Source organism: Morone saxatilis, unplaced genomic scaffold, assembly GCF_004916995.1.
Source record: "Morone saxatilis isolate NCDOM2014 unplaced genomic scaffold, NCSU_SB_2.0 Contig11, whole genome shotgun sequence".
Lineage (NCBI taxonomy): Eukaryota > Metazoa > Chordata > Actinopteri > Moronidae > Morone > Morone saxatilis.
The window spans coordinates 29,005,785-29,032,295 of record NW_023339663.1 but is presented as its reverse complement, the minus strand read 5'-3'; the positions used below and the strand labels follow the sequence as shown (position 1 = coordinate 29,032,295).

At 39.8% G+C, this 26,511-nt stretch overlaps 3 protein-coding genes across 4 annotated transcripts in view; 1 reads left to right on the top strand and 2 right to left on the bottom strand.

The window, feature by feature from the left end:
• cers3a (ceramide synthase 3a) overlaps positions 1–9,545 on the bottom strand; it is a 16,749-nt gene extending 7,204 nt beyond the window's left edge. The window contains exons 1-7 of the mRNA XM_035682169.1: positions 9,426–9,545; positions 5,844–6,025; positions 4,550–4,667; positions 3,184–3,302; positions 3,009–3,066; positions 2,761–2,811; positions 932–1,024 (exon numbers count right to left, since the gene is read on the bottom strand). Coding sequence (XP_035538062.1) covers positions 932–1,024; positions 2,761–2,811; positions 3,009–3,066; positions 3,184–3,302; positions 4,550–4,667; positions 5,844–6,016 — 612 coding nt within the window. The 5' untranslated portion in view covers positions 6,017–6,025; positions 9,426–9,545. The remainder of the gene's footprint in view (positions 1–931; positions 1,025–2,760; positions 2,812–3,008; positions 3,067–3,183; positions 3,303–4,549; positions 4,668–5,843; positions 6,026–9,425) is intronic.
• A 378-nt stretch (positions 9,546–9,923) lies between these two features.
• On the bottom strand, positions 9,924–16,039 carry lins1 (lines homolog 1). The gene is made up of 6 exons (XM_035652588.1): positions 15,685–16,039; positions 15,515–15,604; positions 14,802–14,934; positions 13,593–14,189; positions 11,832–12,018; positions 9,924–11,523 (listed from the first exon to the last, which is right to left on the bottom strand). Exons 1-6 carry the CDS (start codon positions 16,006–16,008, stop codon positions 10,722–10,724), a joined length of 2,133 nt encoding a protein of 710 aa, XP_035508481.1. The 5' UTR covers positions 16,009–16,039; the 3' UTR covers positions 9,924–10,721.
• Positions 16,040–18,440: 2,401 nt separating this feature from the next.
• Positions 18,441–26,511, top strand: part of asb7 (ankyrin repeat and SOCS box containing 7) — a 16,649-nt gene continuing 8,578 nt past the window's right edge. The window contains exons 1-4 of one of the 2 annotated variants that reach the window (XM_035651807.1): positions 18,441–18,669; positions 20,008–20,112; positions 23,617–23,828; positions 25,453–26,058. In XM_035651807.1, coding sequence (XP_035507700.1) covers positions 20,075–20,112; positions 23,617–23,828; positions 25,453–26,058 — 856 coding nt within the window. In that variant the 5' untranslated portion in view covers positions 18,441–18,669; positions 20,008–20,074. Of the gene's footprint in view, positions 18,674–20,007; positions 20,113–23,616; positions 23,829–25,452; positions 26,059–26,511 lie in introns of both variants that reach the window. The other variant, XM_035651806.1, reaches the window with a different exon arrangement.

The following is a 26,511-nucleotide window of genomic DNA, read 5'->3' as shown; positions in this document are numbered from 1 at the left end:
AGTGAATCCGTCCAGCTCAACGCACCAAACTCAGATCAAACTGTCAAACTAGGCAGTGCTGATCAGATATGGATCCAGATTATGTTTCTGTGTTTACTATTTCTCACTTAAAATCATATCAGAAACATATTTTAGTGTACTGTTTATCTGTAATATGAAATCATGTGTGATCAGGCGAGCCGCCATTGTTTCTGCTACAGACAAGTCAAAACTGCACAGCTCAACTCACAGTATGTCACCTCCACTGGCTCTAACAAACTGTCATGGTGACGACCATAATGCCAAACCTGAGGCTTCAAAACAGTTCTCCACAAACCAATGGGTAACTAAGATAGGTTCCCACTTGGGAATAACTGAAATTTAAAAAAGCTTGACTGTTTTCAGCAAATGTCATACAAAACTACAAATTAGGTTACAAAGTGATATTTCTTGTGTGTACATGGAAACTTTGTCCTGATGGTGGCACTAGTGTTAGACACACATTAATCACGGTTCACCCTCTGGAGACCATTAACATCCAGTAGTTGTGGAGACAACTTGCTTCGGACCTGTTCAATGGACCAACTGAAATTGCCATGCTTAAGCCCCACTAGTGACATGGTCTGGCCAATATTGTCCACGTTATGATAGGATACAGGGTCCTCCATAGCATGGGTTCCCAAGCTTTTTTGCATTGCGGGCCGTTGCCCCTGAATATGCCCCTTGACAAATCATGGATCTTTAGTAGTAACAAGTACGAAATTCAAAACCCAATAAAATAAAGTCTCAGTCTTGGTTTGTTTAGTTTGTATGCATGGCCATTTGCCCACTCCCTCTCTTATGCATGCTCTCTCTCTCTCTCTCTCTCTCTAGAAAATGCAGTGCAGGGGATTTATACATCAGTAGTGATTGATCCAAGCTGAAATTCTGGCCTCTAAAAACTACTACTCACCTTTCTTTTGACATCAAACGCAACGCTGAAGAGAAGAGAGCCATAGAAGCTCATCTCCAAGACATAATACCAGTACTGAGACTCCAGCATGGACTGCAGACAGAGAGAGACACACAGAAACAGAGTCAGAGTAAGAAAGAGATGGACAACATGTAACATGAAGCTACAGTGAATCTCAGACACACAGACAAAAGATTTGTCCCTGAAAGCTGTGCTCTTTGTCCGAACCCATTTAGCTGGAAGGAAGGAACTTTAGATGAATCCATTGTTCACTCTAAGACGTGATCTCCCACTCAACTCTTTTTTCAAAGGCAAGTACAGGCTGATAATGAATCCATGGGATATACCCATCACAATGTGTTTAGGAGAATGACATCATAGTGTTTGTCCTTTTAACTGAAACCAGTCCATAAGCCAGATTTATATTCCTTCCACCCATGAAAACTAGAACAAAGTTGTATTTTTTAAATAAAGACCTAAGTTTTACTTCACTTTCACTTAAAGTGAGAAGACCATCTCTGTTGTTTGGTAACACCAAGTTTATATTGGTACACATAAGAGGTACATTTGTGTCCACCATAGTGAAATTACCAGGACACAACATAGTGGTTCCCAGAGGAGTTAGGAGTTTGGTCAAGGGCACCTCAGCATTGCCCAGGAGGTGAACTGGCAAAACTCCAGCTAGCTATCCACTGTCTGTACTGTGGTCTGTGTTGGATTTTAACCAGCCACTCTTCAGTTCCAAGGCCAAGTCCCCACAGAGTTGAGCTACTGCCACACCCATTTACACTCAGGCTGGTTATAGTGGGACAGAAGCTGGGTGGACTGGTTATATTATACTTTGAGAATGAGGGAGCAATAAGCTGAGCCTATAGAGGAGGAATCTGCAGTGCACAAAGATTATAGAATGCTGTTCAGGTGAGGTGAGTACTACAGCAAACTCACTGATTGTTGTAACTCACTCTCCAAGTAATACCACCAATAACCACTGTTGCCTAGCTGCGTAGTGTTTTGTGTTTTGTGTTTGTGTGTGCTATGGTGTGTGAAAACTGTGCATTTTCTCTTTTGCTTTAACATGTGTGTTTGTGGGTTGCAGTCTGTGGAGTTTATATTTTTTACACATTTCTGAGTTGTCTGATTTGGTGAAGTTTTATTCTACTATTGATTCTATAAGAAGTGTCTGTGACTTATAAATGATTGTTGCACCCTCTGTGGTGTCTGTAGACCTTTTATTTACTATCAACCATTTTGAAGGAAGGCAGTTAATAATTGATAATCAGTTACATGCAGAAGGCTGTAAAGTTGCATCTATAGAAATTTAATTTATTGTAGGTTTGAATATAAAGCCTCTTCTGATGTTGTTCCACTTGTTTATATATTGACCTTTAATGCAATTTATCACAGAATGCAGATATATACTAAATGCGCAGATGTTAGTCAAACCCTTTATTTTAAAGGGCAGCACAGAGAGACAAAACACTGCTGTGCTGACAGTGGTAACTGTGTGCCCTTATTTATGTTTGGATAGTGCCTACATGGGCAAATACGAAAAAGTTGCTACAGAACATAAACAACTGATCCAGCTGTGCTACCGTCATCAGAAACTGACGTTGCTTCAGATGAAGGTTTAGTGGAAAACATGACTAATTTCTCTAAAAATGTGTATCTTTGATTTCTCTCTCCTTGTGTTGTCAGTAGGAGGGAGTAAGATGCAAGGAAAAGACACAAGTGAAAGAAACACGGATATCAGTGTCAAAACAAGAATTATATTTAATTAGATTTAATCGAGTTAATATGATGATAATGGTGTGTAAGAGAAGCATACATACCTGACGTGGAAAACCTGTCCATACTTGCCGGGTGTCATAAAACCATTCTTTCTGCAAAAATATGGAGAGAAATTACATTCTTGTATGATATTGGAAATATAGAAGAGTAAAGCTTTATCAAAGCTATAGAGCCACGCCCACAAGGCAGCCAGTGACTTTATAATGTAACCACAGCTGTCTCAAGTTGTTTTTTACAGTAAAATCATTCCTTCAGTAAAATGTTCTGGGCGAATTGGACAGTCACTCACATCGTACAATGCTATTATTCCTCCGATGAATGCCGACAGGTAGAAGACAAACCTCCAACTGTAGGGGGCAGAAGAGAGATATGTTTAGATTGTGGCTATTGGGAGTATTGCATTATCATCACACACACATAGAAACAAACACACACACACACACACACACACACACAGTAGTGACCTGGCCTCTCTGAACTTCTTCAGGACTCCAGGACGGTCCTGACTGCGTCTTCTTCTGAACCAGCGCTGAACTTGTCTCACAGACAAACTGCATTTCTTAGACAGCCCGTCGATATCTGCCTGGAAGGAAGTGAACAACAAAATAAAGGTTCTAAATCAATGAATGCGGTCAGCAGTAAGGTTTATAGATCAATTAATGAAACAAGGACACTGATTTTTTGCTATGATGTGGACATAATGGATTACGCTCCGTGATAAGACTGGAGATGTACAGGAAGGACAGGAGCTATGTTATAAAGCACAAGGATTTCAGCATCTGTATTAGATAAAATGGCAGATCTAAACTATGTATCATAAATTAAAAAGACATTTGTTACACTAATATGCAGCTCATAGCTTAGATACAAATGGAAAATGATTACCAATTTCCCATATTTGTGGCTCTGAGAAATTGTCCAGCCATCAAGGTAAATTTTGAAAACTGTTCTATGTCTGGCTGAATCAACAAGAAACAATTTGGCCTTCTTGACATTCAGTTTTCAGGTAGTTGTTTGCACATGTCACAATGAAGAATGAATTTAAAAGCCAGGAAAGTTATTAAAAAGCCACAAAACAAAAGTGGGCTGAGTATTGTTTCCTGTGGGACACCACATTTAATCTTAAAACTCAGATATGAGTGAAACCAGGCATGCGCCAGCACCCTCAGGCCAATAAGTTCCTTAAAAAGTATAGGTTTTAAAGGACCAGTGTGTAGGCTTCAGTGGCATCTAGCAGTGTAGTTGCAGATTATAACAACCTCGCCTCAGCCTCCCATTCAAAGAAAGTAAGACAAACATTAGTGTCTGCGAAACTTGTGAAAAATGGCCCTGTCTAGAGCCAGTGATTGGTTTGTACATTCTGGGCTACTGTGGAAACAGATGGTTCAACATGGCGGCCTCCGTAGAAGAGGAAGTATAAACAGCTCAAAACCACAACAATTCCTGTTTTCAGATGATTATACACTAATGAAAACATACCTATGAATATTATATTCCATTTCTGACAATAGACCCTACTAAATGTTACACACCGGACCTGTTAACTGTTAACTGAACTGTTAAATGTTATTAGAGCATTGCTATATCACAATGAGTCCAATAGCACAGGAAGCATGAATGCTCAAAAACAGTTAAATGCTGTTATCTTAACCACTTACTAAGAAGTAAAACCCAAAAACACTGCGTTGGACAACTGGTCCACACTGCTTCCATATATCCAGTGCTGAGATGTACACAGTGCAGTTTCCTATTCTTGTGAGCTTCTTTTAAACAGTGGGCTGTTGATATTTAAACATCAGTCGCTGCTTTTTTGAGTGGGACTTTGTTTACCTGAGCAGGATTTCTATAGTGAGTAGTGTAGTAGGCTTCCAGGATGGGGTTGTCCTCTGCTTTAAGATGGACTCTCTGCTGGATCCCAGCAGAGACTGCGAGTGGTGTTGCTATCCACCTGGAGCACAGTAAACACACAGAGGGTTAAATTCTAACAATGTCAGCAGAGGGCAAACAGTACATGATGGATAAGGTGTAGTTTAATTGATGGTTTATTGACATATAACAAATAATAAATAAATAGAATATACCTTATTTATTTGCTACTATTTCTATTATTATTGCTATTGTTAATAATGGTAGTAGTAGTAGTAGTTTGACTTGACGTTTGCTGTAATGGATTACATAATCAAGTAATCCATTAATTACTCTGCTAAACTATTTTCATACCATACAGAAATTAATGCGAATCATTGCCTGCATTCAAAAATGTAAAGTATTGGCTACATAGCGGTAATTCGAAGAAGGCATATTAATTTAAGTAGCATATATAATATATATAATAAAAATACATTTATACACTCATTTGCTTTCCCAAATACGTTTTGGAGAAAATCTATTGCTTTGCCTTGCTTTGGAACTTTACAGTACTTTTTAATTTCATATTATTTTACCATACCCATTTAATCATATAAGTCAATTGAGAACTAATTCAACTGATCAAAGTACTGATGAATACAATGACATTACTGAGATTTTTTTTTAATGGTTGAGAGAATGACAGGCTTGAATCCAGGAGCACGACAGACAGACAGGCAGGTTAAGATAAAAGTTCATGTTTACTGTCGTCAAAAACAGGCAAGGGTCAAAAGGCAGGCAGATCAAACAGGCAAACTGGAGTTGTGAAAGTTTTAGCACTTGTGTAATTGTCACTTGTAGTCACAGTGGATGCTGTTTAGCAATCGGTTACATAGTCTTACTTGAACTGTAGGTGATAAATGGTGGTTTTGGTTAAATATTGAAAAACTAAACATGTCCTGCCTCATTCTTGAGTTGAAATATCTAACTAAGACTATTTTTCCCTAAGATAAAAGCAGCAACAAGGAACTTTCATTTTGTGTTCATGTGTGACGGCCCCTGTGGACAAAAGTTTGGACAGTGTGGACACTGTTTCCACCACCTTGTTCATTAATTTCGAGGGGAATCTGACCAAATTAAGAATTAAAAATAATTTTATAGTGATAGCCAATCTTCTCTTTGATGGTCTTTTATTGCTTATGTAGGTCATAAGCAGATGCTCTGTTGCTACAGTATAACTATATGGGAGAGTAGGTGCACAGAGTGTGGATCTTACCTTTCAAAAAGGTATCTGATGAATAGGAAGGCGAAGGCGTAGGGGACAGTGACGTAGAGATGTGAGGCTTTGGCATAGACCCGGCCATCCCTGTCCTCCAGGTCAGCCCACGTCAGATTCGCAGGCAGCCAGATTTTGTCCCACCAGAACCACTGATACAGCGTGTCGAACATCCCTCCACCCTAACAGAGCCACCAGGGCGCACAAACACAAGGAGGGGCAAGTTAGTGTATAGTAACTAGGCTACCAGTAGACACTGTAGTTACTATTCACAATCCACAATTGACCCTTCCTAACTCCCGCCCCTTTTTGCTCTGTGCTCCAATAACAGTTAAGTAAGCCTCTGTCAGAACCTCAGTCAACTTTTCTTTCCTGTACTTAGATATGCTATGTGCAAAGCTCTCCATGTTGAAAAGACAACCACATTTTGAAGATGGTTAAAGGACCAGTGTGTAGGATTTAGTGGAATCTAGCAGTGAAGTTTCAGATTGAAACTAAATTAAACAAACTGGCGTCTGTATTTGACGACCTGGGAATGAAACTACTTGAAATAAAAGGCTACAGCCAGTGTTTGATTTGTCCATTCTAGGCTACTGTAGAAATATGGCAGTTCAACATGGTGGACTCCATGGAAGACGACACAACAAATTCTACATGGTGTCTTATATACTAATAAAAACATTATTATTATATTCAATTTGTGACAATACATCCTCCTAAATGTTACACTGAACTGCACTGGACCTTTAAAAGACAAAAGCAAAATATACTATATAGTCACATCTTAAGTTAGCTAACATTAGCTAAGTAACGGAGGATGATGAAAATGTGTTGGCTAGTTAGTTAGTTAGTATTTTACTAACATTAGCTAGCTAACTTGTATGAATATATAGACCTATATATGTGTCTTTAAAATCTTTAAAATGTGATTGTTAGTTCAACGTAGATGATCGTAGAACATGGGCACAGCACAGGGCTTGCTCAGCTGTTATTGGAGGACAGAGCACAAGGGAAAACATCCTTCTAGTGTCAAACTCTACACATACTGTAGTGTACATCATTTAAATATCACACTGTAGGAACAAGACGAAACACTATTTTTTGACTGAAGAAGGGCTTTAAAGTTCCAGAAGCATGGCAGAAGTAAAATATGTGACCCTGATGCCAAAGATGACATGAATAGGAAGCAGGAGAAACCTTTGGAGTATGTCCTGGCTGAGCAGCTTTCACTACAATGTAAATGCTTCCATGTTTGGACCATTTCATACAACCATTGTTCTCCCCTTGGCTCGGGTTGTTTTTCTCTGTCAAACAGTGTGACTTGCACATTAACTATCCATTTTAATATAACGTTCAGTTGATTATAAATTATTACAACACACCAAGCAATGACAAAAGTGCAAAGGTTTGAGTTATTTCTGATGACAGATATGGAGGTAAGGGCTCCAGAAAGAGGTTACAACAAGCAGACTGCAGTTGCAGATGCTACAGTTACTGTAATGTACATAAAGGTCTGTTTCCTAAACAAATATTTACCCAGTGATCCCTCCCTTACTCTTGAGAGCACTTCCACTCCCATTTCAACAGCCCCGGCTCTCTCACACACGGAGAAAAAGAGAAAAGGATAGAAAGAGAGAGAGAAAGCAAAAACGCTGACAATGAAAGCTTGGGTTGCAACCTCCCAACACATCACAGTACAAAGCAGTTAATAATGGAGACAATAAATAGTGTGAGTGTGTGTGTGTGTGTGTGTCTGTATGTGTGTGTGAGTGGTGTTTGTGTGTGTTCTGTTGGGTGGTATATATAGAGGCACTGGGCTAGCTCAGCTTGACAAGAAGTCTATTCAGTGGTCTATCAACCTACAGTGGAAGCCAAGTTGTTGAGTCCTCCCCCCACACACACACGCACACACAGCAGACTGTTAGTATTCCCCTGCAGTACTTCTTTGAATACAGCCACTCAGTCAAACAGCAGGGAGGGCCAGGTGGATGTAGACGTGCATTTGTTTATTCATGCTCAAAAACTACCAAAATGTGTGTTTTGTGTGTGACAGGTAACCTCTTGTGCTTACGTGAATAATAACTGTCCTCCCTCAAAAGCAAAGGCGGAAACAGTGTGGCTACAAAACGTCTTTGGGGGGAGGTTGCTGCTGATGGCCGGTGCAATGTGCTGGCCAGTAAAATATGTGTAAATACACCTGGAGAGTCCTGATATCACCTCTGATCTCACCTCTGTCCCAGTAGCTTCTGTAGCTCAATACAATCTCTCATTGTTGCTTTGCTGTTACTGTATAACAGTTTATCCAGAACTAGCCTGTCCTAGCACTGATATGTTACTCCCCACCACATTAGTGCATCAGTGTTAGCTTGTTGCAGTTGGGGAGTGATTGCCTGTGATCCTGGTTGTTTCACTGCAAAGACAATCTCACTAGACCCAAACAGAGGCCTCCCTAGTCTCCTGGGGGGCCCGTCCTTTTCAGCTGTAGCTCATCCTGATGGAGGGATTTTATTTTTGTTACCAGAACACAGTATAAGCATCAACCCACGGTCCAAAATTTGGAATTCTCTCACTGGAATAAATGTACAAAAATACGGTACTATCCACGGTGGGGATACATTTGTATGTGACACAGAAGATTACAGACTGGATCTTTGACATATTTTATTTTATCTTTTTATTATATGATTTGATATGACATGATACTGATTGATAAACTCGTATACCATTGGATTTTTACGGATACAGGTTCTTTTTGACAATTTTTTCAATTTGTTGTCTGGATCAAAAGAGCCCTGAAATTACTTCTTCTAACCAATCAATATTTCCTATATCCATATAAACTGGCACCAACCACTACTTTTCTTTCTTTCTAAATGCCTATTACGTTTATCACTTTTATTTTTTTGTTATTTCTCTGGAATGAAGGACAAAAGCTGAAAGTGTCACTTTGAAAATATTAAAGTACCAGTGAAGAAGAATAAACTCTCTGTATCTAATAAACAAAGCTCAGAGCTGTTTTTCATGACCTCAGGCTTTACAAATACACAGTAAAAATACCGTTCTTGACTTGTCCGTTAGCTGCTCTTTGTTCAGCACTTCCAGCAACATTAAACAAGATGTGCCTCCAGTCAAAGTACTTGTTATTCCACCTTTACATAGGTGCCGGCCCTACAAAGATTACCTAGCAATAGAGGTCCTTGAAGCTGTCAAACGGAGATAAAAAACAGCTAAAACATCTTAAACCTCCACAACTAATCTTAACTTTGAATCTTTTGATTTCAAGCGGGCAGACCACACAACCTGGATCTCACAGGATCTTTGTGTTGATCTCTCTGAGAACAGAGATGTCATTCATCCCAACTCAGCCGTGACAAAGCTTGCAGAGCCTGAGAGCAAACTTCTCTGAACTGCAGGATCTCTTCTGATCAAACAGCTCCCAACCTGTGGCTGCAGGCGGCCTTGGACCTCTAACTTCAGCACAGGATACACATTCACACCAGAATAGGGAGAAAAAACTATTGTCACTCACATTCAAGCTAAAAAACAATCACACCCCAAGGTCACAGGAAAACACAGGCTTACCTTTCCACTGTCAGTGCCACCAGATAGAGCAGGTTGTTTCCACCCTGGCTGCTGTGTTTACTGTGGGAAATTAACAGGGATGGCAAAATCCTCTATCTCTCCGCTACGACAGGCAGCCAGCCACTCTCTTTGTTTGACATTCTTTAGGGTCACACCCAGCACAGCCACAATTACCTGGGAACGTTTCTTTTTTTCCCTCCCCTCCAGGAAGTAGAGGTAGGTTAGCGGATTGCCACAACACATACACACACACACACAAGCTTTGCCCTCAAGGGATATGATAACCTTGTTTGTACTGTGTTCCTGATACAGTAAGTACAAAAGCAGGTTCTCCCACTAATGTCGAGGGACATTAGAGGCAACTGGGCAATTATGTTGACTTCAATTCAACTAATTGACTTGTACAGAAAAGTACTGCATATTAGCACTGGTAAAAGTAGTAGAAACACCCTAATTACAAATATGTTTTATTTAGAACTGATGAAAGTATCTGCCAAAGTTCAACTTACACTTCAACTGATCCTGCAGATCCCTCAACTGACAGTTCAACCACTTTAAGCACCATAGTCTCTTTCATTGCCTTTTTAGATTAATATCTGTGATTTAACCAGGCTGAAAGCATTTACACTGATATTATCATTCTCAATAGGCTGACTATTCTCAAAATGGTGCATATAAACAGAACAGTATGCTGGCTTACAGTCAGCTCCATCACAGGAGGGTGTGTGTGTGTGTGTCTACTGACAGAGCAAACAGTGTACTGGTGCATTAAGCTAAATCAATAAAGCATGCTGATGACACTTCAAACTAATGATTAATATGTCAGCCACATGAAAAGGTACCTGGGAAGTTTCCGTTAGTATGAAACACAACCACAGAAACACTTTCAAAAACTTTCAAATATAAAGGTTGTGCTAAAAACGTGCTATTTTTCTCTTTCTTTCTTCTGACACCATTGCTGTCATTACACTATGTCAAATTGGCTTCAAAGCCCGGTGCTCTTCCTGGGGGCGTTCGGTCTTTACCCACATGCCTGTCCCAGCAGGCACCGGGTGGAAGGGAGGAAATTCAGGAGGATTTAGGACTAACAGACACATATTTATATATATAATATTTTTGGCTTTTATTGATTTTAATGGATAATGACAGCTGAAGAGTGGAAGGAAATGGGGGATAGAGAGAGGATAACACGCAGCAGAGGAACGAAGGATGGAGTCGAACCCATGGCTGCTGCGTCACCTCATAAAACAAAACAAAACACACATTAAATGTCCTTTTATTCATTAGAGATTAGATTCATTCATAGAACTGTGACAGATGCGATTGCTGTATTTGTGCTAAGAGCTTCAAGAGTGACGAAGGGTTGTATGGGAAGAGTTTCTTCGTCTGCAGCCTTGTCACAACCTCCCTGAGCTCTGACAGACAGAGGACTGCTCTGGCTGATGTCTCACAGTTCACCTGTCCTGATGGAGGCGGCGTGTTCAGACATAGTGCCTGCTCATTGTGTAACACCAGTGGTGATGACCCTTCTGGTCCTCGGTCCTCATGGAGTAATCCTGTTGAGTGAGAGGGCTCGTAATGTTTCTGTCTAATAGGTACTGGTGGTCCACTGATCTCCTGTTTCACATCCAAGGCACCAGATCTACTTTTCTCACATACAGAGGTCCCTGCTTCGTCCTGAGAATCCATGGTCTCTGGATCAGACTCGTCAGAACTACCGTATTCTACGAGGCGGAGCCCAGAAATTGAGCCCACTGGTGAAATAACACCTGTGGGCTTGAACCAAACTCGCTCTGACCCACCTTTATATGTTGTTGCAAACAAATCAATGCCACGTGAGGAAGTGAGCGAAAGATGACAGTCTGACACGCAGATTCTTCCACATGCAGCGGTGAAGCCCCGCCAGTCAGCTCTGAGGCACTTGAGGTAACGCACAAAGTACTCCAGAAAGCAGGTTTCAGTGGAGATGAGGAAGTCGAGGAGGATGCTGTGGTCGAAGGAGATGCTCTGAAGAAGAAGCAGGAAGTGGCAGTGAGGGTTGCAGCCGGAGGCGCAGGCTGCCTCCAGCACAGCGAAGTCATCTAACCCAGAGCAGACTCTGCACAGAGAGACAGACTGTTCAGGAAAACATGGAACCTGCTAATATCACAAATAGTTTTTCCACCAAATTGTTCACTAAAGATTTAAAGACTAAAGACTTCAGAATATCATGTATGATTAATTAAACAGTAAATGAAAACTTTCTTCAGAACACAACGTTTTTGGTAAAACAACTGAGCCTATGAGCTCCTAGTTGAGGGGACAACAAGGCATTTCCCATTGTACCCTAAGCCAACCAGGAGTAAGTCAAATATAAAGCTAACCCCTGGATTGAGCATCATGTTGCTGACTGTGTGTCTGTTGTACCTGTGATGGAGGAACACAGAGAGCAAAGCTTTGGCTGCCTCCATCATGTCGTCGTCCTGTTCTCCAAACAGCAGGCTGACCCAGCAGCAGAGGTGAGTGACCTCCATCAGCTGGCCACTGTTCCTCTTCAGGAAACCCCACAGACTCTGTAGATACCCATAAACCTCTGCAGGACTGCCCACTCCAGCTGAGAGAAGACAGAGGGAGGGTATCAGCATAGCAACTCAACTCATGTGTGAGAGGAGTGCCCCCTTCTGTGGAGATCAGGGAGTGCAGAATTCACTTTCTTACTACATGGAGCTGATGTATCTAATTTGGCACCTACCAACTCAAGTGTTTGAAAAGACAAACTGTCAAGACCACAGAACATGATTACCAAAATCTACTGAAAACATCAAACCTGCAATAAATACATTTTTCTGTTGTTTAATTGCTCTCTTTTACCTCTCCAATTCCTGAGGGAAATATCTGGGTCTTTAGCTGCTATGCTCATTGCTGACTGTATCTGTCTGCTGTTTGGTGCTGGGCAGGTAATGTACAGTGTGTTTTACAGCTTTTTGTCTAGAAACAGCTGCCTGCTGTGGCTGAAAAACACTTTGAGAGAGGTGAGAGTGAAACCGTAAATTCTCTGGAGGTTTATCATCATAAGTGAGTCAGAAAATAATATATAAAAATATAAAGCTGCATTAATTAGTACTTTTGTAATAACACTGGCTCAAATGACTGTATGTAATGTGTATAGATCATACTAATGAGCCCACAGAGAATTATCGCCAATTCTGATATACTCAGCATTTTAGCATCATTTAGCTTTTGTTTTGGTTTTACAGTCCGCAATTTTACTGTTTTGAGTCTCACCGCTCTCAACCTTGTTTCCTGCAGCAGCAAGTAGCAATGAAAAAGCTCTTATAAACCGAAAGTACTCTCATGTTTTGAAGGTTTTCTCATGAGTTAGTGGAGACCAAACCTGAGCCAAAATATTGCTAATATTGCTTGGTGCCAGCTGGAAATGTAAACAGGCTGCTTGCTAACACAGTTCACATATCAGCTTTATAATGAATATATCGTTGGGTTTACAGGTTGTTGCGCTGACCCCAAGCTAACGGATGCTAAGCAACATATCAACAACTCCCTTTTGGTAATAAATATTACTCATTTTGTTTTGCTTGTTGTGTACAGTCAATTTTCATTGCTCGTTATTTTATGTTTTATCAATTATTGACTGTGTTAAAGGTCCAGTGTGTAACATTCAGTAGGATCTATTGTCAGAAATGGGATATAATATTCAATAGGGTATGTTTCATTAAGTGTATAATCACCTGATTATTAGAATCATCCAATCATCATGTTTTTGTTACTTAGAAATGAGACGTTTTTATCTCCAAGAGGGAAGTGGGTCCTCTTCTACAGAAGTTCTGCCCATGTTGAACCACCAATGTTTCCTACAGTAGCCCAGAATGGACAAATCCAACACTAACTTTGCATAGGCCTTTTGGGTTTTTCAGGAGTTTTGTGGCCACTGTCGTTTTTCCTACATACTTGCAATGTGAGCGGTATTCAGTTGGTGGGAATCTGTAACTTCAGAACTAAATGCCACTAAATCCTACACACTGGTCCTTTAATCCAAACATCTTGACACTTTACATTAGTTTAAATCAACGCTTTCAAACTGTCCAGAATTACACACCATAGACATACACCATCACCTGTATGTTATAATGTATGTATACTGATGTTGTGATTTCTATCATGGGTTCTCACCTGTTCCGCCAGCTGTCTGGATGTGAAGCTCTATGGACTTGAGAAGAAGCAGGCTGACAGCTCTAAGCATCACACAGTCTGGTTTCTGACCTTCGTCACCTTGACCGCGTCTGGTCCCTCCGAAGAAAGAGGTGGACTCCACTTGAACGCTCTGTAACCAATTAGCAGCCACTGCAGTCAACACGCTCTGAGCCAGCATGCTCATATCAAAGTGGAAGTGCTCGTACTTCGGCCCGGTGAGCGGCACTTCGCCTAAAGCCCAGTCCTCTCCAGCTTTCTGCAGCACGGCTCTCTTTAGGAGCAGCAGCGCTCGCTTTTTGACATAATACTCTGAGGAGGAGCTGATTGCTGTAAGGAGGGCTGAGGAGTGGATGTGGGTCATTCTCTGACTCTTCAGACAGACGCCAGCTCCACATAACAAGCTGGATGCGGTGAGCACCTCCAGCAGGTCCAGCAGGAGGCAGAATGTTGTTCCTGAGTGTCTGCTCCTGGTAAAGTCCACCAAACACTGTGCCATCTCCTCTCCCTCCTCAGGGAGAAACTTACATAAAGCAGTGAGGCTGGAGTCAAACGCTGCCAGAAGCTTCCCAATAATCTCTGATGGAAGAAAACACACGCATTCAAATCAGACACAACAAGGATCACGTTACAAGCAACCTGAGTGGCTCTGATCTGGCTTTCATGTTGGTCTTAGCTAGCAATTTTGTGTGCTACAATTTGAAAAGTTGATTCATCTTTTAGATAATTTAATGTGCTGATTTTTTCTGTAAACTAAATATCTTAGGGGATCTTTGTCAAAGTGTTTATGTTATGTGTTAATGTAAAAGAATAAATATTGGCTGATACACCACTATAGTTACTCTCAAATATTGCTATTGGTATTAGCCTTAAAATAGCTGCCACTTTGACACATTTGACAATAGTAGGGTAAACACAGGTGTTCCAATGATTCTAATTAAGGTTCCATTAAGGTCAAACACAGTCAGGGTGCTGCTATTGTGTGTGCTGGCTCATTGGAAAGGCTCTGATACACTAAATGGAACAGAACCTTAATTAGAACACCTGTAATTACCCTATTATTTAATGTCAAAATGGCTGCTGTAAAAATGATCAATTTTAAAAATCAGGGAAACAGGATATCTGAGCTTCTGCTGGCTGATGAACATGTGACCAAAAAGCTTGTGAATGCACAAAGCAGCGGGGTTTTACCTTGATGAGCTCCTTTAAGAAGTCTTTTTAAGACCTCCGTCAGCGACCACAGACAGGCATCCAACTCAGTACCAGGGGGTGAGCTGTGAAATGCCTGCACACACTTCTGCTCCCAGACAGGACTTAAAGCACCCTGAAAAATCAAAGTGTATAATAAACACGTGTATTGTTAACATGATACAACAAGTTAGTGTGCTGCTATACGAAGCTAGTATTGGTCCAATTATCACTGCTAATCACTGATAAACAGCTCAATTAAATTTTTTCTGCCACCTCTCCTTCTGAATCACCTTACCTTTTGACCTTTTTTGTCTATGTCTAGGGCAGCTTTAGGCCAAACTCGCTCAAACTGCGCTCATCGACACTGTGTCAGTCACTTTAATGAGAATAAAGAGCGAACAGCCTGATTGTAAAGTTATGGTGTGCACAGAGCTCATACGTAGAAAGGAGCTGATACGAGACTGTAGTTTTTCGTAGGGTTCATGAGTTTGAATACATAGCGAAATTGGTCTGGCCCAGTGACCCACTTACATTACTTTAATGGTTGATATAATAATAGTATTAATAATGAGCAAACAAAAACGAGTGTGAAACTGGTCTAACATTGGGCCAGAATAGGGCCAGCTATGGCCATAAAGCTGGCTGAGATCTGGACCACCTCTGTTCAGTTATGTTGCAATGTGGGTTCTGTGAGTACAGCTCTGAGAACTCACAGATTTGAGGAGCTGATAGAAAACCCATGCTGACACACTCTTGGCAGCCAGATGTGAGACGATCTGGTCCTCAGACTGGAACTGATGGACCTGTGGAACAGTGGGCGCCTTAGATATACTGCACTGTAGAAAATCAATCAGTAACTGTTTCTTTTGAAAGGGGCACTCACGAGCTTCGACATGAGATCCATGTCCTGAAACAGCCCCCTCAGGACCTCCACGCAGTACAGCTCCACGGCTGGAGGCAGGCTCCGGTCCGCCAGGCTGCAGCTGATCCTCTCCAGCAGACTCACACTGATGCAGCTCAGCTCACGGCAGCGCGCTGCAGGAGCACCACCTCTGTCCTCCTCACCGGGGACCTGCGCACACACCCCGGAGAATATCACACCCGCCACGTCCGCAGCACCTCCGCTGGGACAGGAGCCCGTCACTAAACATCTGTACGCATCTGTCAGACAGTCGAAGCGCTGCCTGTAGCCGGCTGCGCGCTCCATGCTGCTGCCGCCGGCTCTTCCGGGTACCGCTGTCACGTGACACACGCGGAAGCAGCGCTACACCAATTAGGTCAACAAGTCAAGTCGACAAAATGAGACCGGATGCATGCCACATGAGCCTTCAAAATAATTCCAATTAATTAATATATCGACCTATAAGGACTTGAATCGAGACAGTAAACGTATGGGCTCAACTTTCCCAGGAGCTGTTTTTAGGCACACATTAGCAGCAGCTCTGTGTGTGTGAGAGAGCCCTCATAGCCTATCTCTTTCTCTATAGGCTATATGTTTAATATTGGCTTCTTATAGAATCTTATATATGCAAGTTTTGCTTAACGAGCAACTTTATTTTCACTTTTTGGCGTTTTTAATGTTCATAAAAGGTAGAAGGACGAGGAAATGTGGAATTTTTCTTTATCAGTAAGGCTTTTATTTTGATATAAGCATTACTCAATAGGAATTTATGGCTGCAACCGGAAGTCTTAATTTGTTGTGCATTTTTTAAACAGTAGACTACATTCAACAGGAGGAACAACATAATAAAATATTGTTTACTATACAAAGACTAAATAGGCTTAAAGGCTTAAAATTTGTAAAATAATAATTCAAATAAATAAAAATAATACCATATAACAGGTTAATGGCCTGTTTTTCTTTTTCTTTTATATTTCTGAGGGAGACATCTGACATTTAAGAAAAAGTAAGAGCGGTAAAGCATAGTAGAGATGGAAATAAATCAAGAGTGGCAATAGTATTAGGATGACTAAACAAAAGTAGATATGGTTATAGGAAGTAGGAGAACGCACAGGAAAGAGCATGTAACTATATTTTTACTTGCACTACAATTATACAGCTTATTTATACATTTTATACATTTTTTATATTGCATTTTATATTGCTTTTTATATATATATATATGTCTAGGTTGTTCTCCTTACTTATTCTCTATCTATGTATATGCAAACTGAAGAATTGTATGCAGCAACAATAACAGTGCACTTTTAATTTTAGTAAAACATCCAACAGGTCAGAAACATAGAATGCATTACATATACAGAAAAGAGATGGCAAATAATTACACAGTTACAAAAATAGGGCAAGCGGAAAAAAGTATTTTAGAGTTTGAAGATAGTGTGGAGAGGAACAAATGTGTTTGGTTTTCTGATTAAGCACCTTTAAAAAAAATCTGGACTGGAGAAGAAGAACTTTAAATCGTGTCCTCAATATTCTAGTCTTTTAAAGATCACCTTGTTCCTGACACCTGCCTCTACACCTCACTTTAAAGGGGATTTTATATATTCTATAGCAAACCCTACCTTAGTTGTCTTTATCCCATATCTCCAGGTTTTCATCATTCTTTGATGCAGTACTGTATTTTACTAAGTGTGACAACATTTTTTCAATATAACAGCCACTCCCATTTGCACCGGTATTCAACAGACATAATAATCATCAATAATCAAAATATAATCTCTTAACATTTGTGTTCATTTAAAAATTTTGATTGTAGAAGCTGAATCTGAACAAATCACTACTTTGATTGGTTGAACATACTCTAAAGGCATAATAATTCTACTTAATATGTTCTTGAACTAAGTAACCAATTATTATTATTATCATTATTTCTCTCTCATCGCTTTCTTCTCTTTGTAATACTTGTGTCTTTATATTGTGTTCTTTAAATATCCATAGGAAAATTACAGTAATAACCGATGGACTGGATTGTATGTCACCTAATCTGAACTGTGCTACTTTCTTAGTTGTACATTATCTAAATCCTTTACCAGAATATGTTGTATACTCCCAAATAGGGCTCTCACAATACCAGATTGTCACTACACGATTATTATGGCCAAAAGATATAATGATATTGATATTATTGGGATATCTTTAGAAAATGTGAAAGAAATACTATCACTCAAATTCATCTTTAACTTTTTATTGTTATTTGGGAAATGAATCAACTGTAACACTGGCAAAAAGCGATGAGGTGCATTATGTGTACTATTAACACGATTACAACATTAATTATAATAATTTCTTTATTGTCAATGTCGGTATATCGCGACACCCCGTGTTGATTTTCATTACCGCCTATTTGTATTCTTATTTAGTATGTTAATGATTGTTTGGTTCTCCACTGTTATGTAATTTGTTCTCAAATAATAGGGTTAACTAATTAATTGGTCTACTGAATCATAGTTCTCTGTTTTGAATCCTGTTGAGTTTCCATAGGCAATGTATAATATAAAATGTCATCTTTAACAAAAAATACAAAAATATAACGTGCACCTAAAGGACTTCATCAGCAGAAGTCTATAGTTTTTTGTTTTGCTTTGTTTTTCAGATTTGCAAATAATGCGCTCATGTTGTCGGTTTAGATGAGAGGAAATTACGCTTTTATTTTGAAGGACTGCAGGCGGAAGCTTTATTGTTTTTCCTGTTGGGGTCAAACTGCTCACAGAGAGACTTTGTTGTTAAAGCTGATTGATCAACACCGAAATGATGCTCAACAGACTGTCATTTTAGGAACTTTTAAGAGACGGTAAAGCAGTTTAGTGTTGGATTTGAGTGGAAAGAGACAGAAATATGCAGCTTTGACAACTCCAGCCCTTCCCGTCTGGAAGCTGATTGGCTAAGTTGAACGTCGGCTCAGTGTCTGTCAGTAAGTCTTTGTTTTATAGTATCAAAGCTGCTGTGTTTGTCATGAAATACATAGAATCAACTTTAATATCGATGCATTCAGCGTACTGGGGTTTCTATGTAACGCTTCCCAACTCTGAAGTACAAAAAGTCAACACAAGCTAGCGAGCTATCGCTACTGAGTTTGTTAGCTTGCTGGCTAACCAGCGCTAGCTAACAGCCGGGGATAAATATAGCCTTAAATCAAGAGAGGTTTGGTCAAACAGTCGTATTCGTTACATTTTCTGTGTGTGCGAACCCTGTTCCCTTTACCGTTTCCCCCCGCAGTGTTTTGTTATATATCCTTATCATTGTTTACCTGTGCGTGGTTTGCATTGTGGTTTATGTTAGCAAATAAAGCCATTCTATTGTCCATTGTTTTTTCATCAGCCGGTTAGTTAAGCTAACCAACTAAACGTTGAAAGTGTTCAATGGGACGACCGGATATACTGCAGAGTTTCTGTCTTATTGGGCTTCAACAGTAAGCCTGGTTTTAAACCTGAGCTGTTTCTATATTAGCGAGTTGTGCATTTGCAACATTCCTCTCATTTGACATTCCTGTCATTCATTAGAGTAGTGGTTGTAATATATCCATAACATGGACACATCCGTGGGAGGTTAGTTGGGTAGACCACATTCAGTTCTCTGTCTGCATTATGTGTTTTTTTAACAGTCATACAGACTTAATAGGCTTCTTTTTTGACAAATTCAGTGCTTTCTTGTCACTGGCATTTGGCTATTGTTCTATTAGACAATTTACTGTACATTTTCTTATCTATACAGAAGTGAACCAAATGCTGAGATATAGACCTACTGTGTGTATTTTTTAAGCTTTCTAGCACACCTTAAAACAGGTAAAAGCATTTAAGCAGAGTTACTGTAACAGGTCGTTATTTTCCATCAGTGAAATAATAGACATTTTAAATACTTTATAAATGTCGGAAAAATGAAGGCTCTCATTTTTACTTAATCAGTAAAAACTGTACACATTTTAAATACTTTTTATTAAGGTAAAGAATGTATTTGGAATTCAACCAAGTTAGTGTTGCTAAAGTTAAATTAATGCTAATGATTTCTTCTGGAGAGAAAAATTGAAGGAGTAGTTTTGCTTGATTTTCCTGCTGCTTTTGATATCTCAGCTCATGAGTTGATGTTGAAAAATGTGATGGTTTTTCTCAGTCACAGAAGGCAAATGATGTACTTAAATAGAAGTTCAGATGTCAAAGAAGTGAAAAACTGAGTGCCTCAAAGATGTTGTCTGGGGCCACTCCTGTACACAGTTTTTACTAATGATAAATGACGGTGTTTTTGTTGCAGGAGAAACTATTGAAGACAGAGTGCCTTCCTGACAGTGCAGCTGTATATTTACAGGTGCAGCTCCGATATGACTAAGAGAAGCACTTCTCTTCAGCTTGTCAAAAGGTAAAATCATACTGTACTTTTATTTGAAACTGGTCAGCAAGAGAAGTTCAAATATTTTAAGAAAACAAGTAATTATGGCTGTTCCTCTAGCTGTCAGTAGTTTAGCTGTGGTTTAAGTCAACCTGTGTTCTCTGGAACAGAATTATGTGGTCTCTGATATTCCATTGTTACATTTACGTTTTGTTAATATTAATTAATCTGGCAATCATTTTCTTGACTAGTCGAAAATTGTTTGGTCCATAAAATGTCTTGTTTTGTCCTCAACCCAAAGATATTCCGTTTACTGTCATAGAGCACTAAAATAAAAAATATTCACATTTGAGAAGCTGAAATCAGAGAATTTGGACAGTTTTTCTTTAAAAAATATTAATCGATGGTTAAATTAGTTGGTAATTAATTAAATATTCTGAGAAGAATAGTTGTCAACTAATAAGACTAGATTTAAACTTCACCTAAGATTTAGGAGCTGCATATACTCTACAATGTGCCCAGACTGCGGTCCTGTTTGCACTGCACTGGGTGTCCGCATATATGTTCACACATATTTGTCAGGGAGTAAGGTCCACACGGTCATACATTTTGGCAGCTTGCAAATGGTCTGCACTCAACAGTCGGACCTTTGTGGACATGGGCACTTGACAAAATGTCCCTCATGTACCCTCGCCGCTGTGCAATGCCATAAGCAAAAATAATTTGGGCTGCAGTGTCCTGTACAAGTCACCTTAATGCCACTAGGGATCACTGAATTGGAGGTTTAACCTACACCTGCTGCACACCTCTTCATTATGAGCATTCATTATGGGGACAGATTTATCTAACAAAACAAAAAGGTCCAGTCATAAAAACCCTGAATGAACTAATGAAGCAGCACAAGAATCTGCAGACATGAGGTCAATATGCAGGTGCCATGACTGTTCACCTAATGGTGGCTATAAGTCACAGGGGAAAAAACTATACTAAACCCCTAAAAACTATACTAATTGCCCAGCTAATATATTTAACCAGACTGTTGAAACTGCAGTAGGTTGTAAGGACTGGTGTTTGGTGACTGTGGTTTCTCAAAGAAAGTATTACACTTTACATGTTACTTTTTTTTAAAAATGCGTTACTTAATCAGAATCAGAATTAGTGTAGAAAGTATACTACTTGTTACATTACTTCTGAGATGCATTGTCACGTAATATGAACTGTATTAAACGCCCCAAACTGTGGCTTTATAATAGATTAGTGCAGCTTATTTGACTTGTTTATCATTAAAGCAGTGGTGGAGGAGTCTCTCAGACAACCTGTTCCTCCTCGGAGTCAGCACAACACTACCCAGGCTGAAGAGCCTGTCCACAGGAGCTCCAGACAGGGTCAGTGTGTTGACTTTCATAGATATTGTAGGGAAACAGTTCAGGAACTCCATCTCTGACCCCAACTTCAAATATTCAATAACTTCAGTGTCAGAGTTTTAAGGAAGCCATATCCTCAGAATTGCACGAAAAGTCAAGCCCATCATCAAGATAATTTTGTAGTGCAAGTAACAATATAATTGTTGGATTAGTAATTTTAATGTGATTACTGAATTAAGAACAGTAATGTGTTACATTACTGTGTTACAGTGAATTGTAATGCGATTACAATAATGGGTTACTTACACCGAATACTGGTAAGTATTATTGTAGCGCATGATATGATTTATGTTTGAATTAAAGTGATGGATTAATACATTTATTGTAATACTCAGAAGTGCATCGTCACTACAGACAACAAACTGACGATTGATCTGTATTTCTAAAACGTGTTTCAGCTGGTAGTGGTATTGTTGGCTGCACTGGAGAATCACACACACAGCTGAGCTAACGGACACTAAGCAACATAGCAACAAATTCCTTTTGGTGATAAATATTGCTTATTTTGTTTGACTTGTGGTGTATAGTCGTTTTTACATTGCTTGTTATTTTATATTTTATCAGTTATTGACTGTGTTAAAGGTCCGGTGTGTAATATTCATAGGTATGTTTTCATTAGTGTATAATCACCTGAATATAGGAATTGTGTTTTCATTACCTTAGAATGAGCTGTTTTTATCTACAGCCGCCATGTTGAACCACCATGTTTCTACAGTAGTGCAGAATGGTCCTTTATTCAGCTAAGCCAATGCATTGGCCAATATTAGCTTACCACAGACATATCAGTATCAGTATCAATCTTCTCTGATTATACAGTTGTGTTACTGAGTGGAGCTTCCTTGCTAACAAATGATCTGTGGCAGAGCACAGACACAGGCTTGCAGAGAGCACTTTAACCGCAAAACAGACATTTTTCATTAATTAACATTAACATTTTTTTAGTTTAGTGACATCTGATATGACCTGCAGTTGGCTTCAAATAAGCAGCTGTAGTTTTGTTCACTGCTTTTACTGTACTAGTGACACTAGTAGGCTTAGGTGGGTAAAATACAATAGATCACAGTAAAGAAAGGAATTATTTAGCCAATACCAATCCATTAGAATATGCCTGGAATCTGCCCCAATACCCATCTTTAGACCCAGGTAATCTTTAGTCACAATTCTTTAAGACCCAATGTGTTTCCTTAAAACTTTTTTTTTCAACTCAAATGTTTTTATAGGTATCAGTATGTCAGGCCTCCCAAGTGTCCTGAAATCTAATGTGGAAATTTACAGACTAGTTTTCCAGTCATGGAAACACCTGGGAATTGATTAAAATTACCAAATATCCTGGGAATAATCTGTGTTGTCCTGGAAAAATGTTATTTTAGCCCCTCACTCCGATTGCTTATAAGTTAGTTAGTTAGTAGCTGACCCACTTCGAAGTGGGTTAACCAGACGTGAAGTGGAACGTAAAAACATTTGAAACGCTCCCATCTCATTTCATGTTAGTCAATCTGACCATTCACACCAGATGTGGAGTGAAACAGACGTTTCGCCATTGTAATGAGTCTGAGACACTTCATTGTCAAAAAAGGAAGCATAAATCTGGAGTTAAAGTCAATGCTAGACCTACCGAAAAATGATATAACTGTTTGTGAGCAAGTGCTCTCCTGAATTGTCAAGAAAAACTCCTGGAAAGTATCCTGGAAAATGATTGCTTAAAAAGAGTGGGAACCCTGTACTGTAGTACCAGTGAGGTTGTAATTGGAATTTTTCTCCTTTTTTATGATTGATTGTCGCAGCCTGTAGCTTATGTATAAAGATGTTATTTCATATTGTGTCTATTATCAAATCACAGCTTTTCAGTAAACTTAGTGCTGTGTGGGACTCCCCTGCCGCCTTTTGCACCTGTCTACCAGGTGTGCTTTAGACAATGTTCAATCAACATTATACAGTATGGAAAACATGTACTGTAAATTGTTTTGGATGGTAGAACATTTTAATAGCATAATCGGCAGGTCACCAACGCTTGGCAGGTGAGTCAGAAACTTACAAACAGAATGTATTCACCAATGTTTCCAAGCAGAAGTTGGGTACAGATTAATGTTTCCTTTCTGAAATGTGACAGGATGCTGAACCATCACTGCAGAAGGAACCCTGAGCTTCATGAGGAGCTGCAGATCCAGGCTGCAGTGGCAGCAGGGGATGTCTGCACTGTCAGGAGAATGCTGGAGCAAGGATACTCACCCAAGATCCGCGATGCCAACGGCTGGACCCTGCTCCACTTCTCCGCTGCCAAAGGAAAAGAGAGATGTGTTCGAGTCTTTCTGGAGCACGGAGGTCAGAGCCTTTGTTTTGGGGTTTTTTTCTGGCTGCAGAAATTGGCCCCATTTGCTGGATAGCATTATGCCATGACAGGTTTAACTGTCCAAACACTAGAGGGCACTGTTTTACTGGTAGAGACAGCCTCTCGTTCACCTTTGTCTTAGTTGAACTCATTCAAGTTATAACAAAACACAAACCGTAGACCCGTTATATCTACTTACAGTCAAACAAATATTACTTAAAACACTTACAAATGCCTTACATCTGCAGAAAATGTGATCTATAATAGCCTTTTTAAAATCTATATATGTAGATATATACGCATGATACTGTACACAAAACATTAAAATACCAAATCATGACAGTATCATCAAGAACACCATGAAAATAATTCAAGCAGCCTTAAGCTACACAACAACAAATCCAACTATTAACATATGTGAAGGGGACAGATACAGCATACCTGATAACGGTTTGGAGCAGCTGAGCTCCAAAATACCAACAATGGAGCCACCATGTATCCCAAATCTTTGTTGTTCAGTATTGAGTCCTGGCTTAAACACCCCCTGCATAGAAATATTTCTCCTGTAATAGGAAAAGCTGAATTATTTATACTTTGGCTGCAATCACAACACTGACATAATATAGTCTAATTTGTTATTCTTTATTCGTCAATCCTTATTAGTTGCCGCTAAGGTAACAGCTACACTTCCTGGGGTCCACACACAACAAAACATATGTATACAACCTGTATAAAGCCTCAATGAGACCATATGCAGACAAGTCAATAAAGTAGAGTAAAAAACTGTTATGGTTGTAAATCTGGGTCCAGTTTTCTGGAACATTCTCCAGCTGTTAGCTAGATAAACTGTTCCTCTTCAATAAGATATCCCTTAAAAGAAAAATGATGGAGAAATGAGTGTTAATACTAGTGTGTATAACTGTTGTTCTAAAGTCATGTAAAACATGGCCATTTGAAACTGCTATGAACAGCTGAAGGAAGTTTAAAGGTTCTCCACTGAGGTGAGATGTGTTTGTCAGTCCTGAAGTGTAGTAGCAAAGCTAAAGTGTGATAGCTAGAGGGCGCTGTGGGCTAGAACTATTACTGTGCAGTGGTAAAGAGGTTCTTTGTGGTAGGTTAGAGTTTAGATGGACTGTAGAGCCCCTGCTGATCACAGATTGTTCACCCACTGCCTCAAGTTAGTATACTTTTGTATTTTAATTTTTGTTTTCAATTTATTTTAGTCACTGTGGGTTTGCTGGTTTCAGTTTAGCTTTGATTGTTTACTCTCAGTTGAGATTTTATTAGTTTCAGTTTTAGTTTGTTTTTATTGTTATATGGGATCTGTCAGGTTCAGAATAGGTATTACAATATAAACACTCATAATCATGTAGTCTTAATAAACATGCACCAGTGCCTCCTCAAATTTACAAAGACTAAAACTAAAGACAGTCCTACATATTTTTTATTTTAGTTTTGTAAGTACATAATATTGTTTCAGATAGATTCAGTCTAGTTTAGATTTTTATTTGAGTTAACTAAAAGGTTTTAGTTTTTAGTTTAATTTAGTTAACCATAGTTGTGTCAAGGCACAACTCCTGCTGTAGCTGACTCTCATTTCCTCTCTCCCCTGTGCAGCCGACCCCACAGTGAAGGACTTTATCGGTGGCTTCACAGCACTTCACTATGCTGCTATGCACGGCAGAGCGCGCATCGCCCGACTGATGCTGGAATCCGAGTTCCGCAGTGACATTATAAATGCAAAAAGCAACGACGGCTGGACGCCGCTGCACGTGGCCGCCCACTACGGCCGAGACTCGTTTGTGCGCCTCCTCCTCGAGTTCAGGGCCGAGGTGGATCCACTGAGTGACAAAGGGACCACACCGCTACAGCTGGCCATCATCCGTGAGCGCTCCAGTTGTGTACGGATCCTCCTGGACCACAGCGCCAACATTGACATTCAGAATGGCTTCCTACTTCGATATGCTGTCATCAAAGGCAACCACTCATACTGCCGCATGTTCCTGCAGAGAGGAGCGGACACTAATCTTGGACGTCTTGAAGACGGCCAGACTCCTCTTCACCTGTCGGCCCTCAGGGACGACGTGCTGTGCGCTCAAATGCTCTACACGTACGGGGCCGATACCAACACCAGAAACTACGAGGGCCAGACACCGGTAGCTGTATCTGTTAGCATGTCTGGGATCAGCCGGCCCTGTCTGGACTTCCTGCAGGAGGTCACCAGTGAGTCTCACCCACACACTGCCTGTCACACAAACATGTCCTACAGCGGCACATACTGTATAGGTACCTGTTTCCATATGTTACCTGACCCAACATCTAGTTATTATCATCATTAAATAATCCATTTATTATTTGAATTGATGAATCTACAAAGTGCATAATAGTGGTAATAATAATCATAATAATAGTAATAATAATAATTATAATTATTATTATTATTATACAATTTATCTGACCAACATTTAAAAAAGTCCGATGTATTATACTTAATAGAACCAAAGGATTGGTTTTATTTACAAGAATCCACCAGGCCTAAATGAAAACAATCAGAGCCAAGTAAGATAGTTGATTGTTTCTCATTCTCAGGTTGTCAAATACAGATGTTTCTCAATCAGCTATCTTCAAGCCACCAACCCAAAGCATCTTTCAATCTCGGCTCTGATTGGTTGTTTT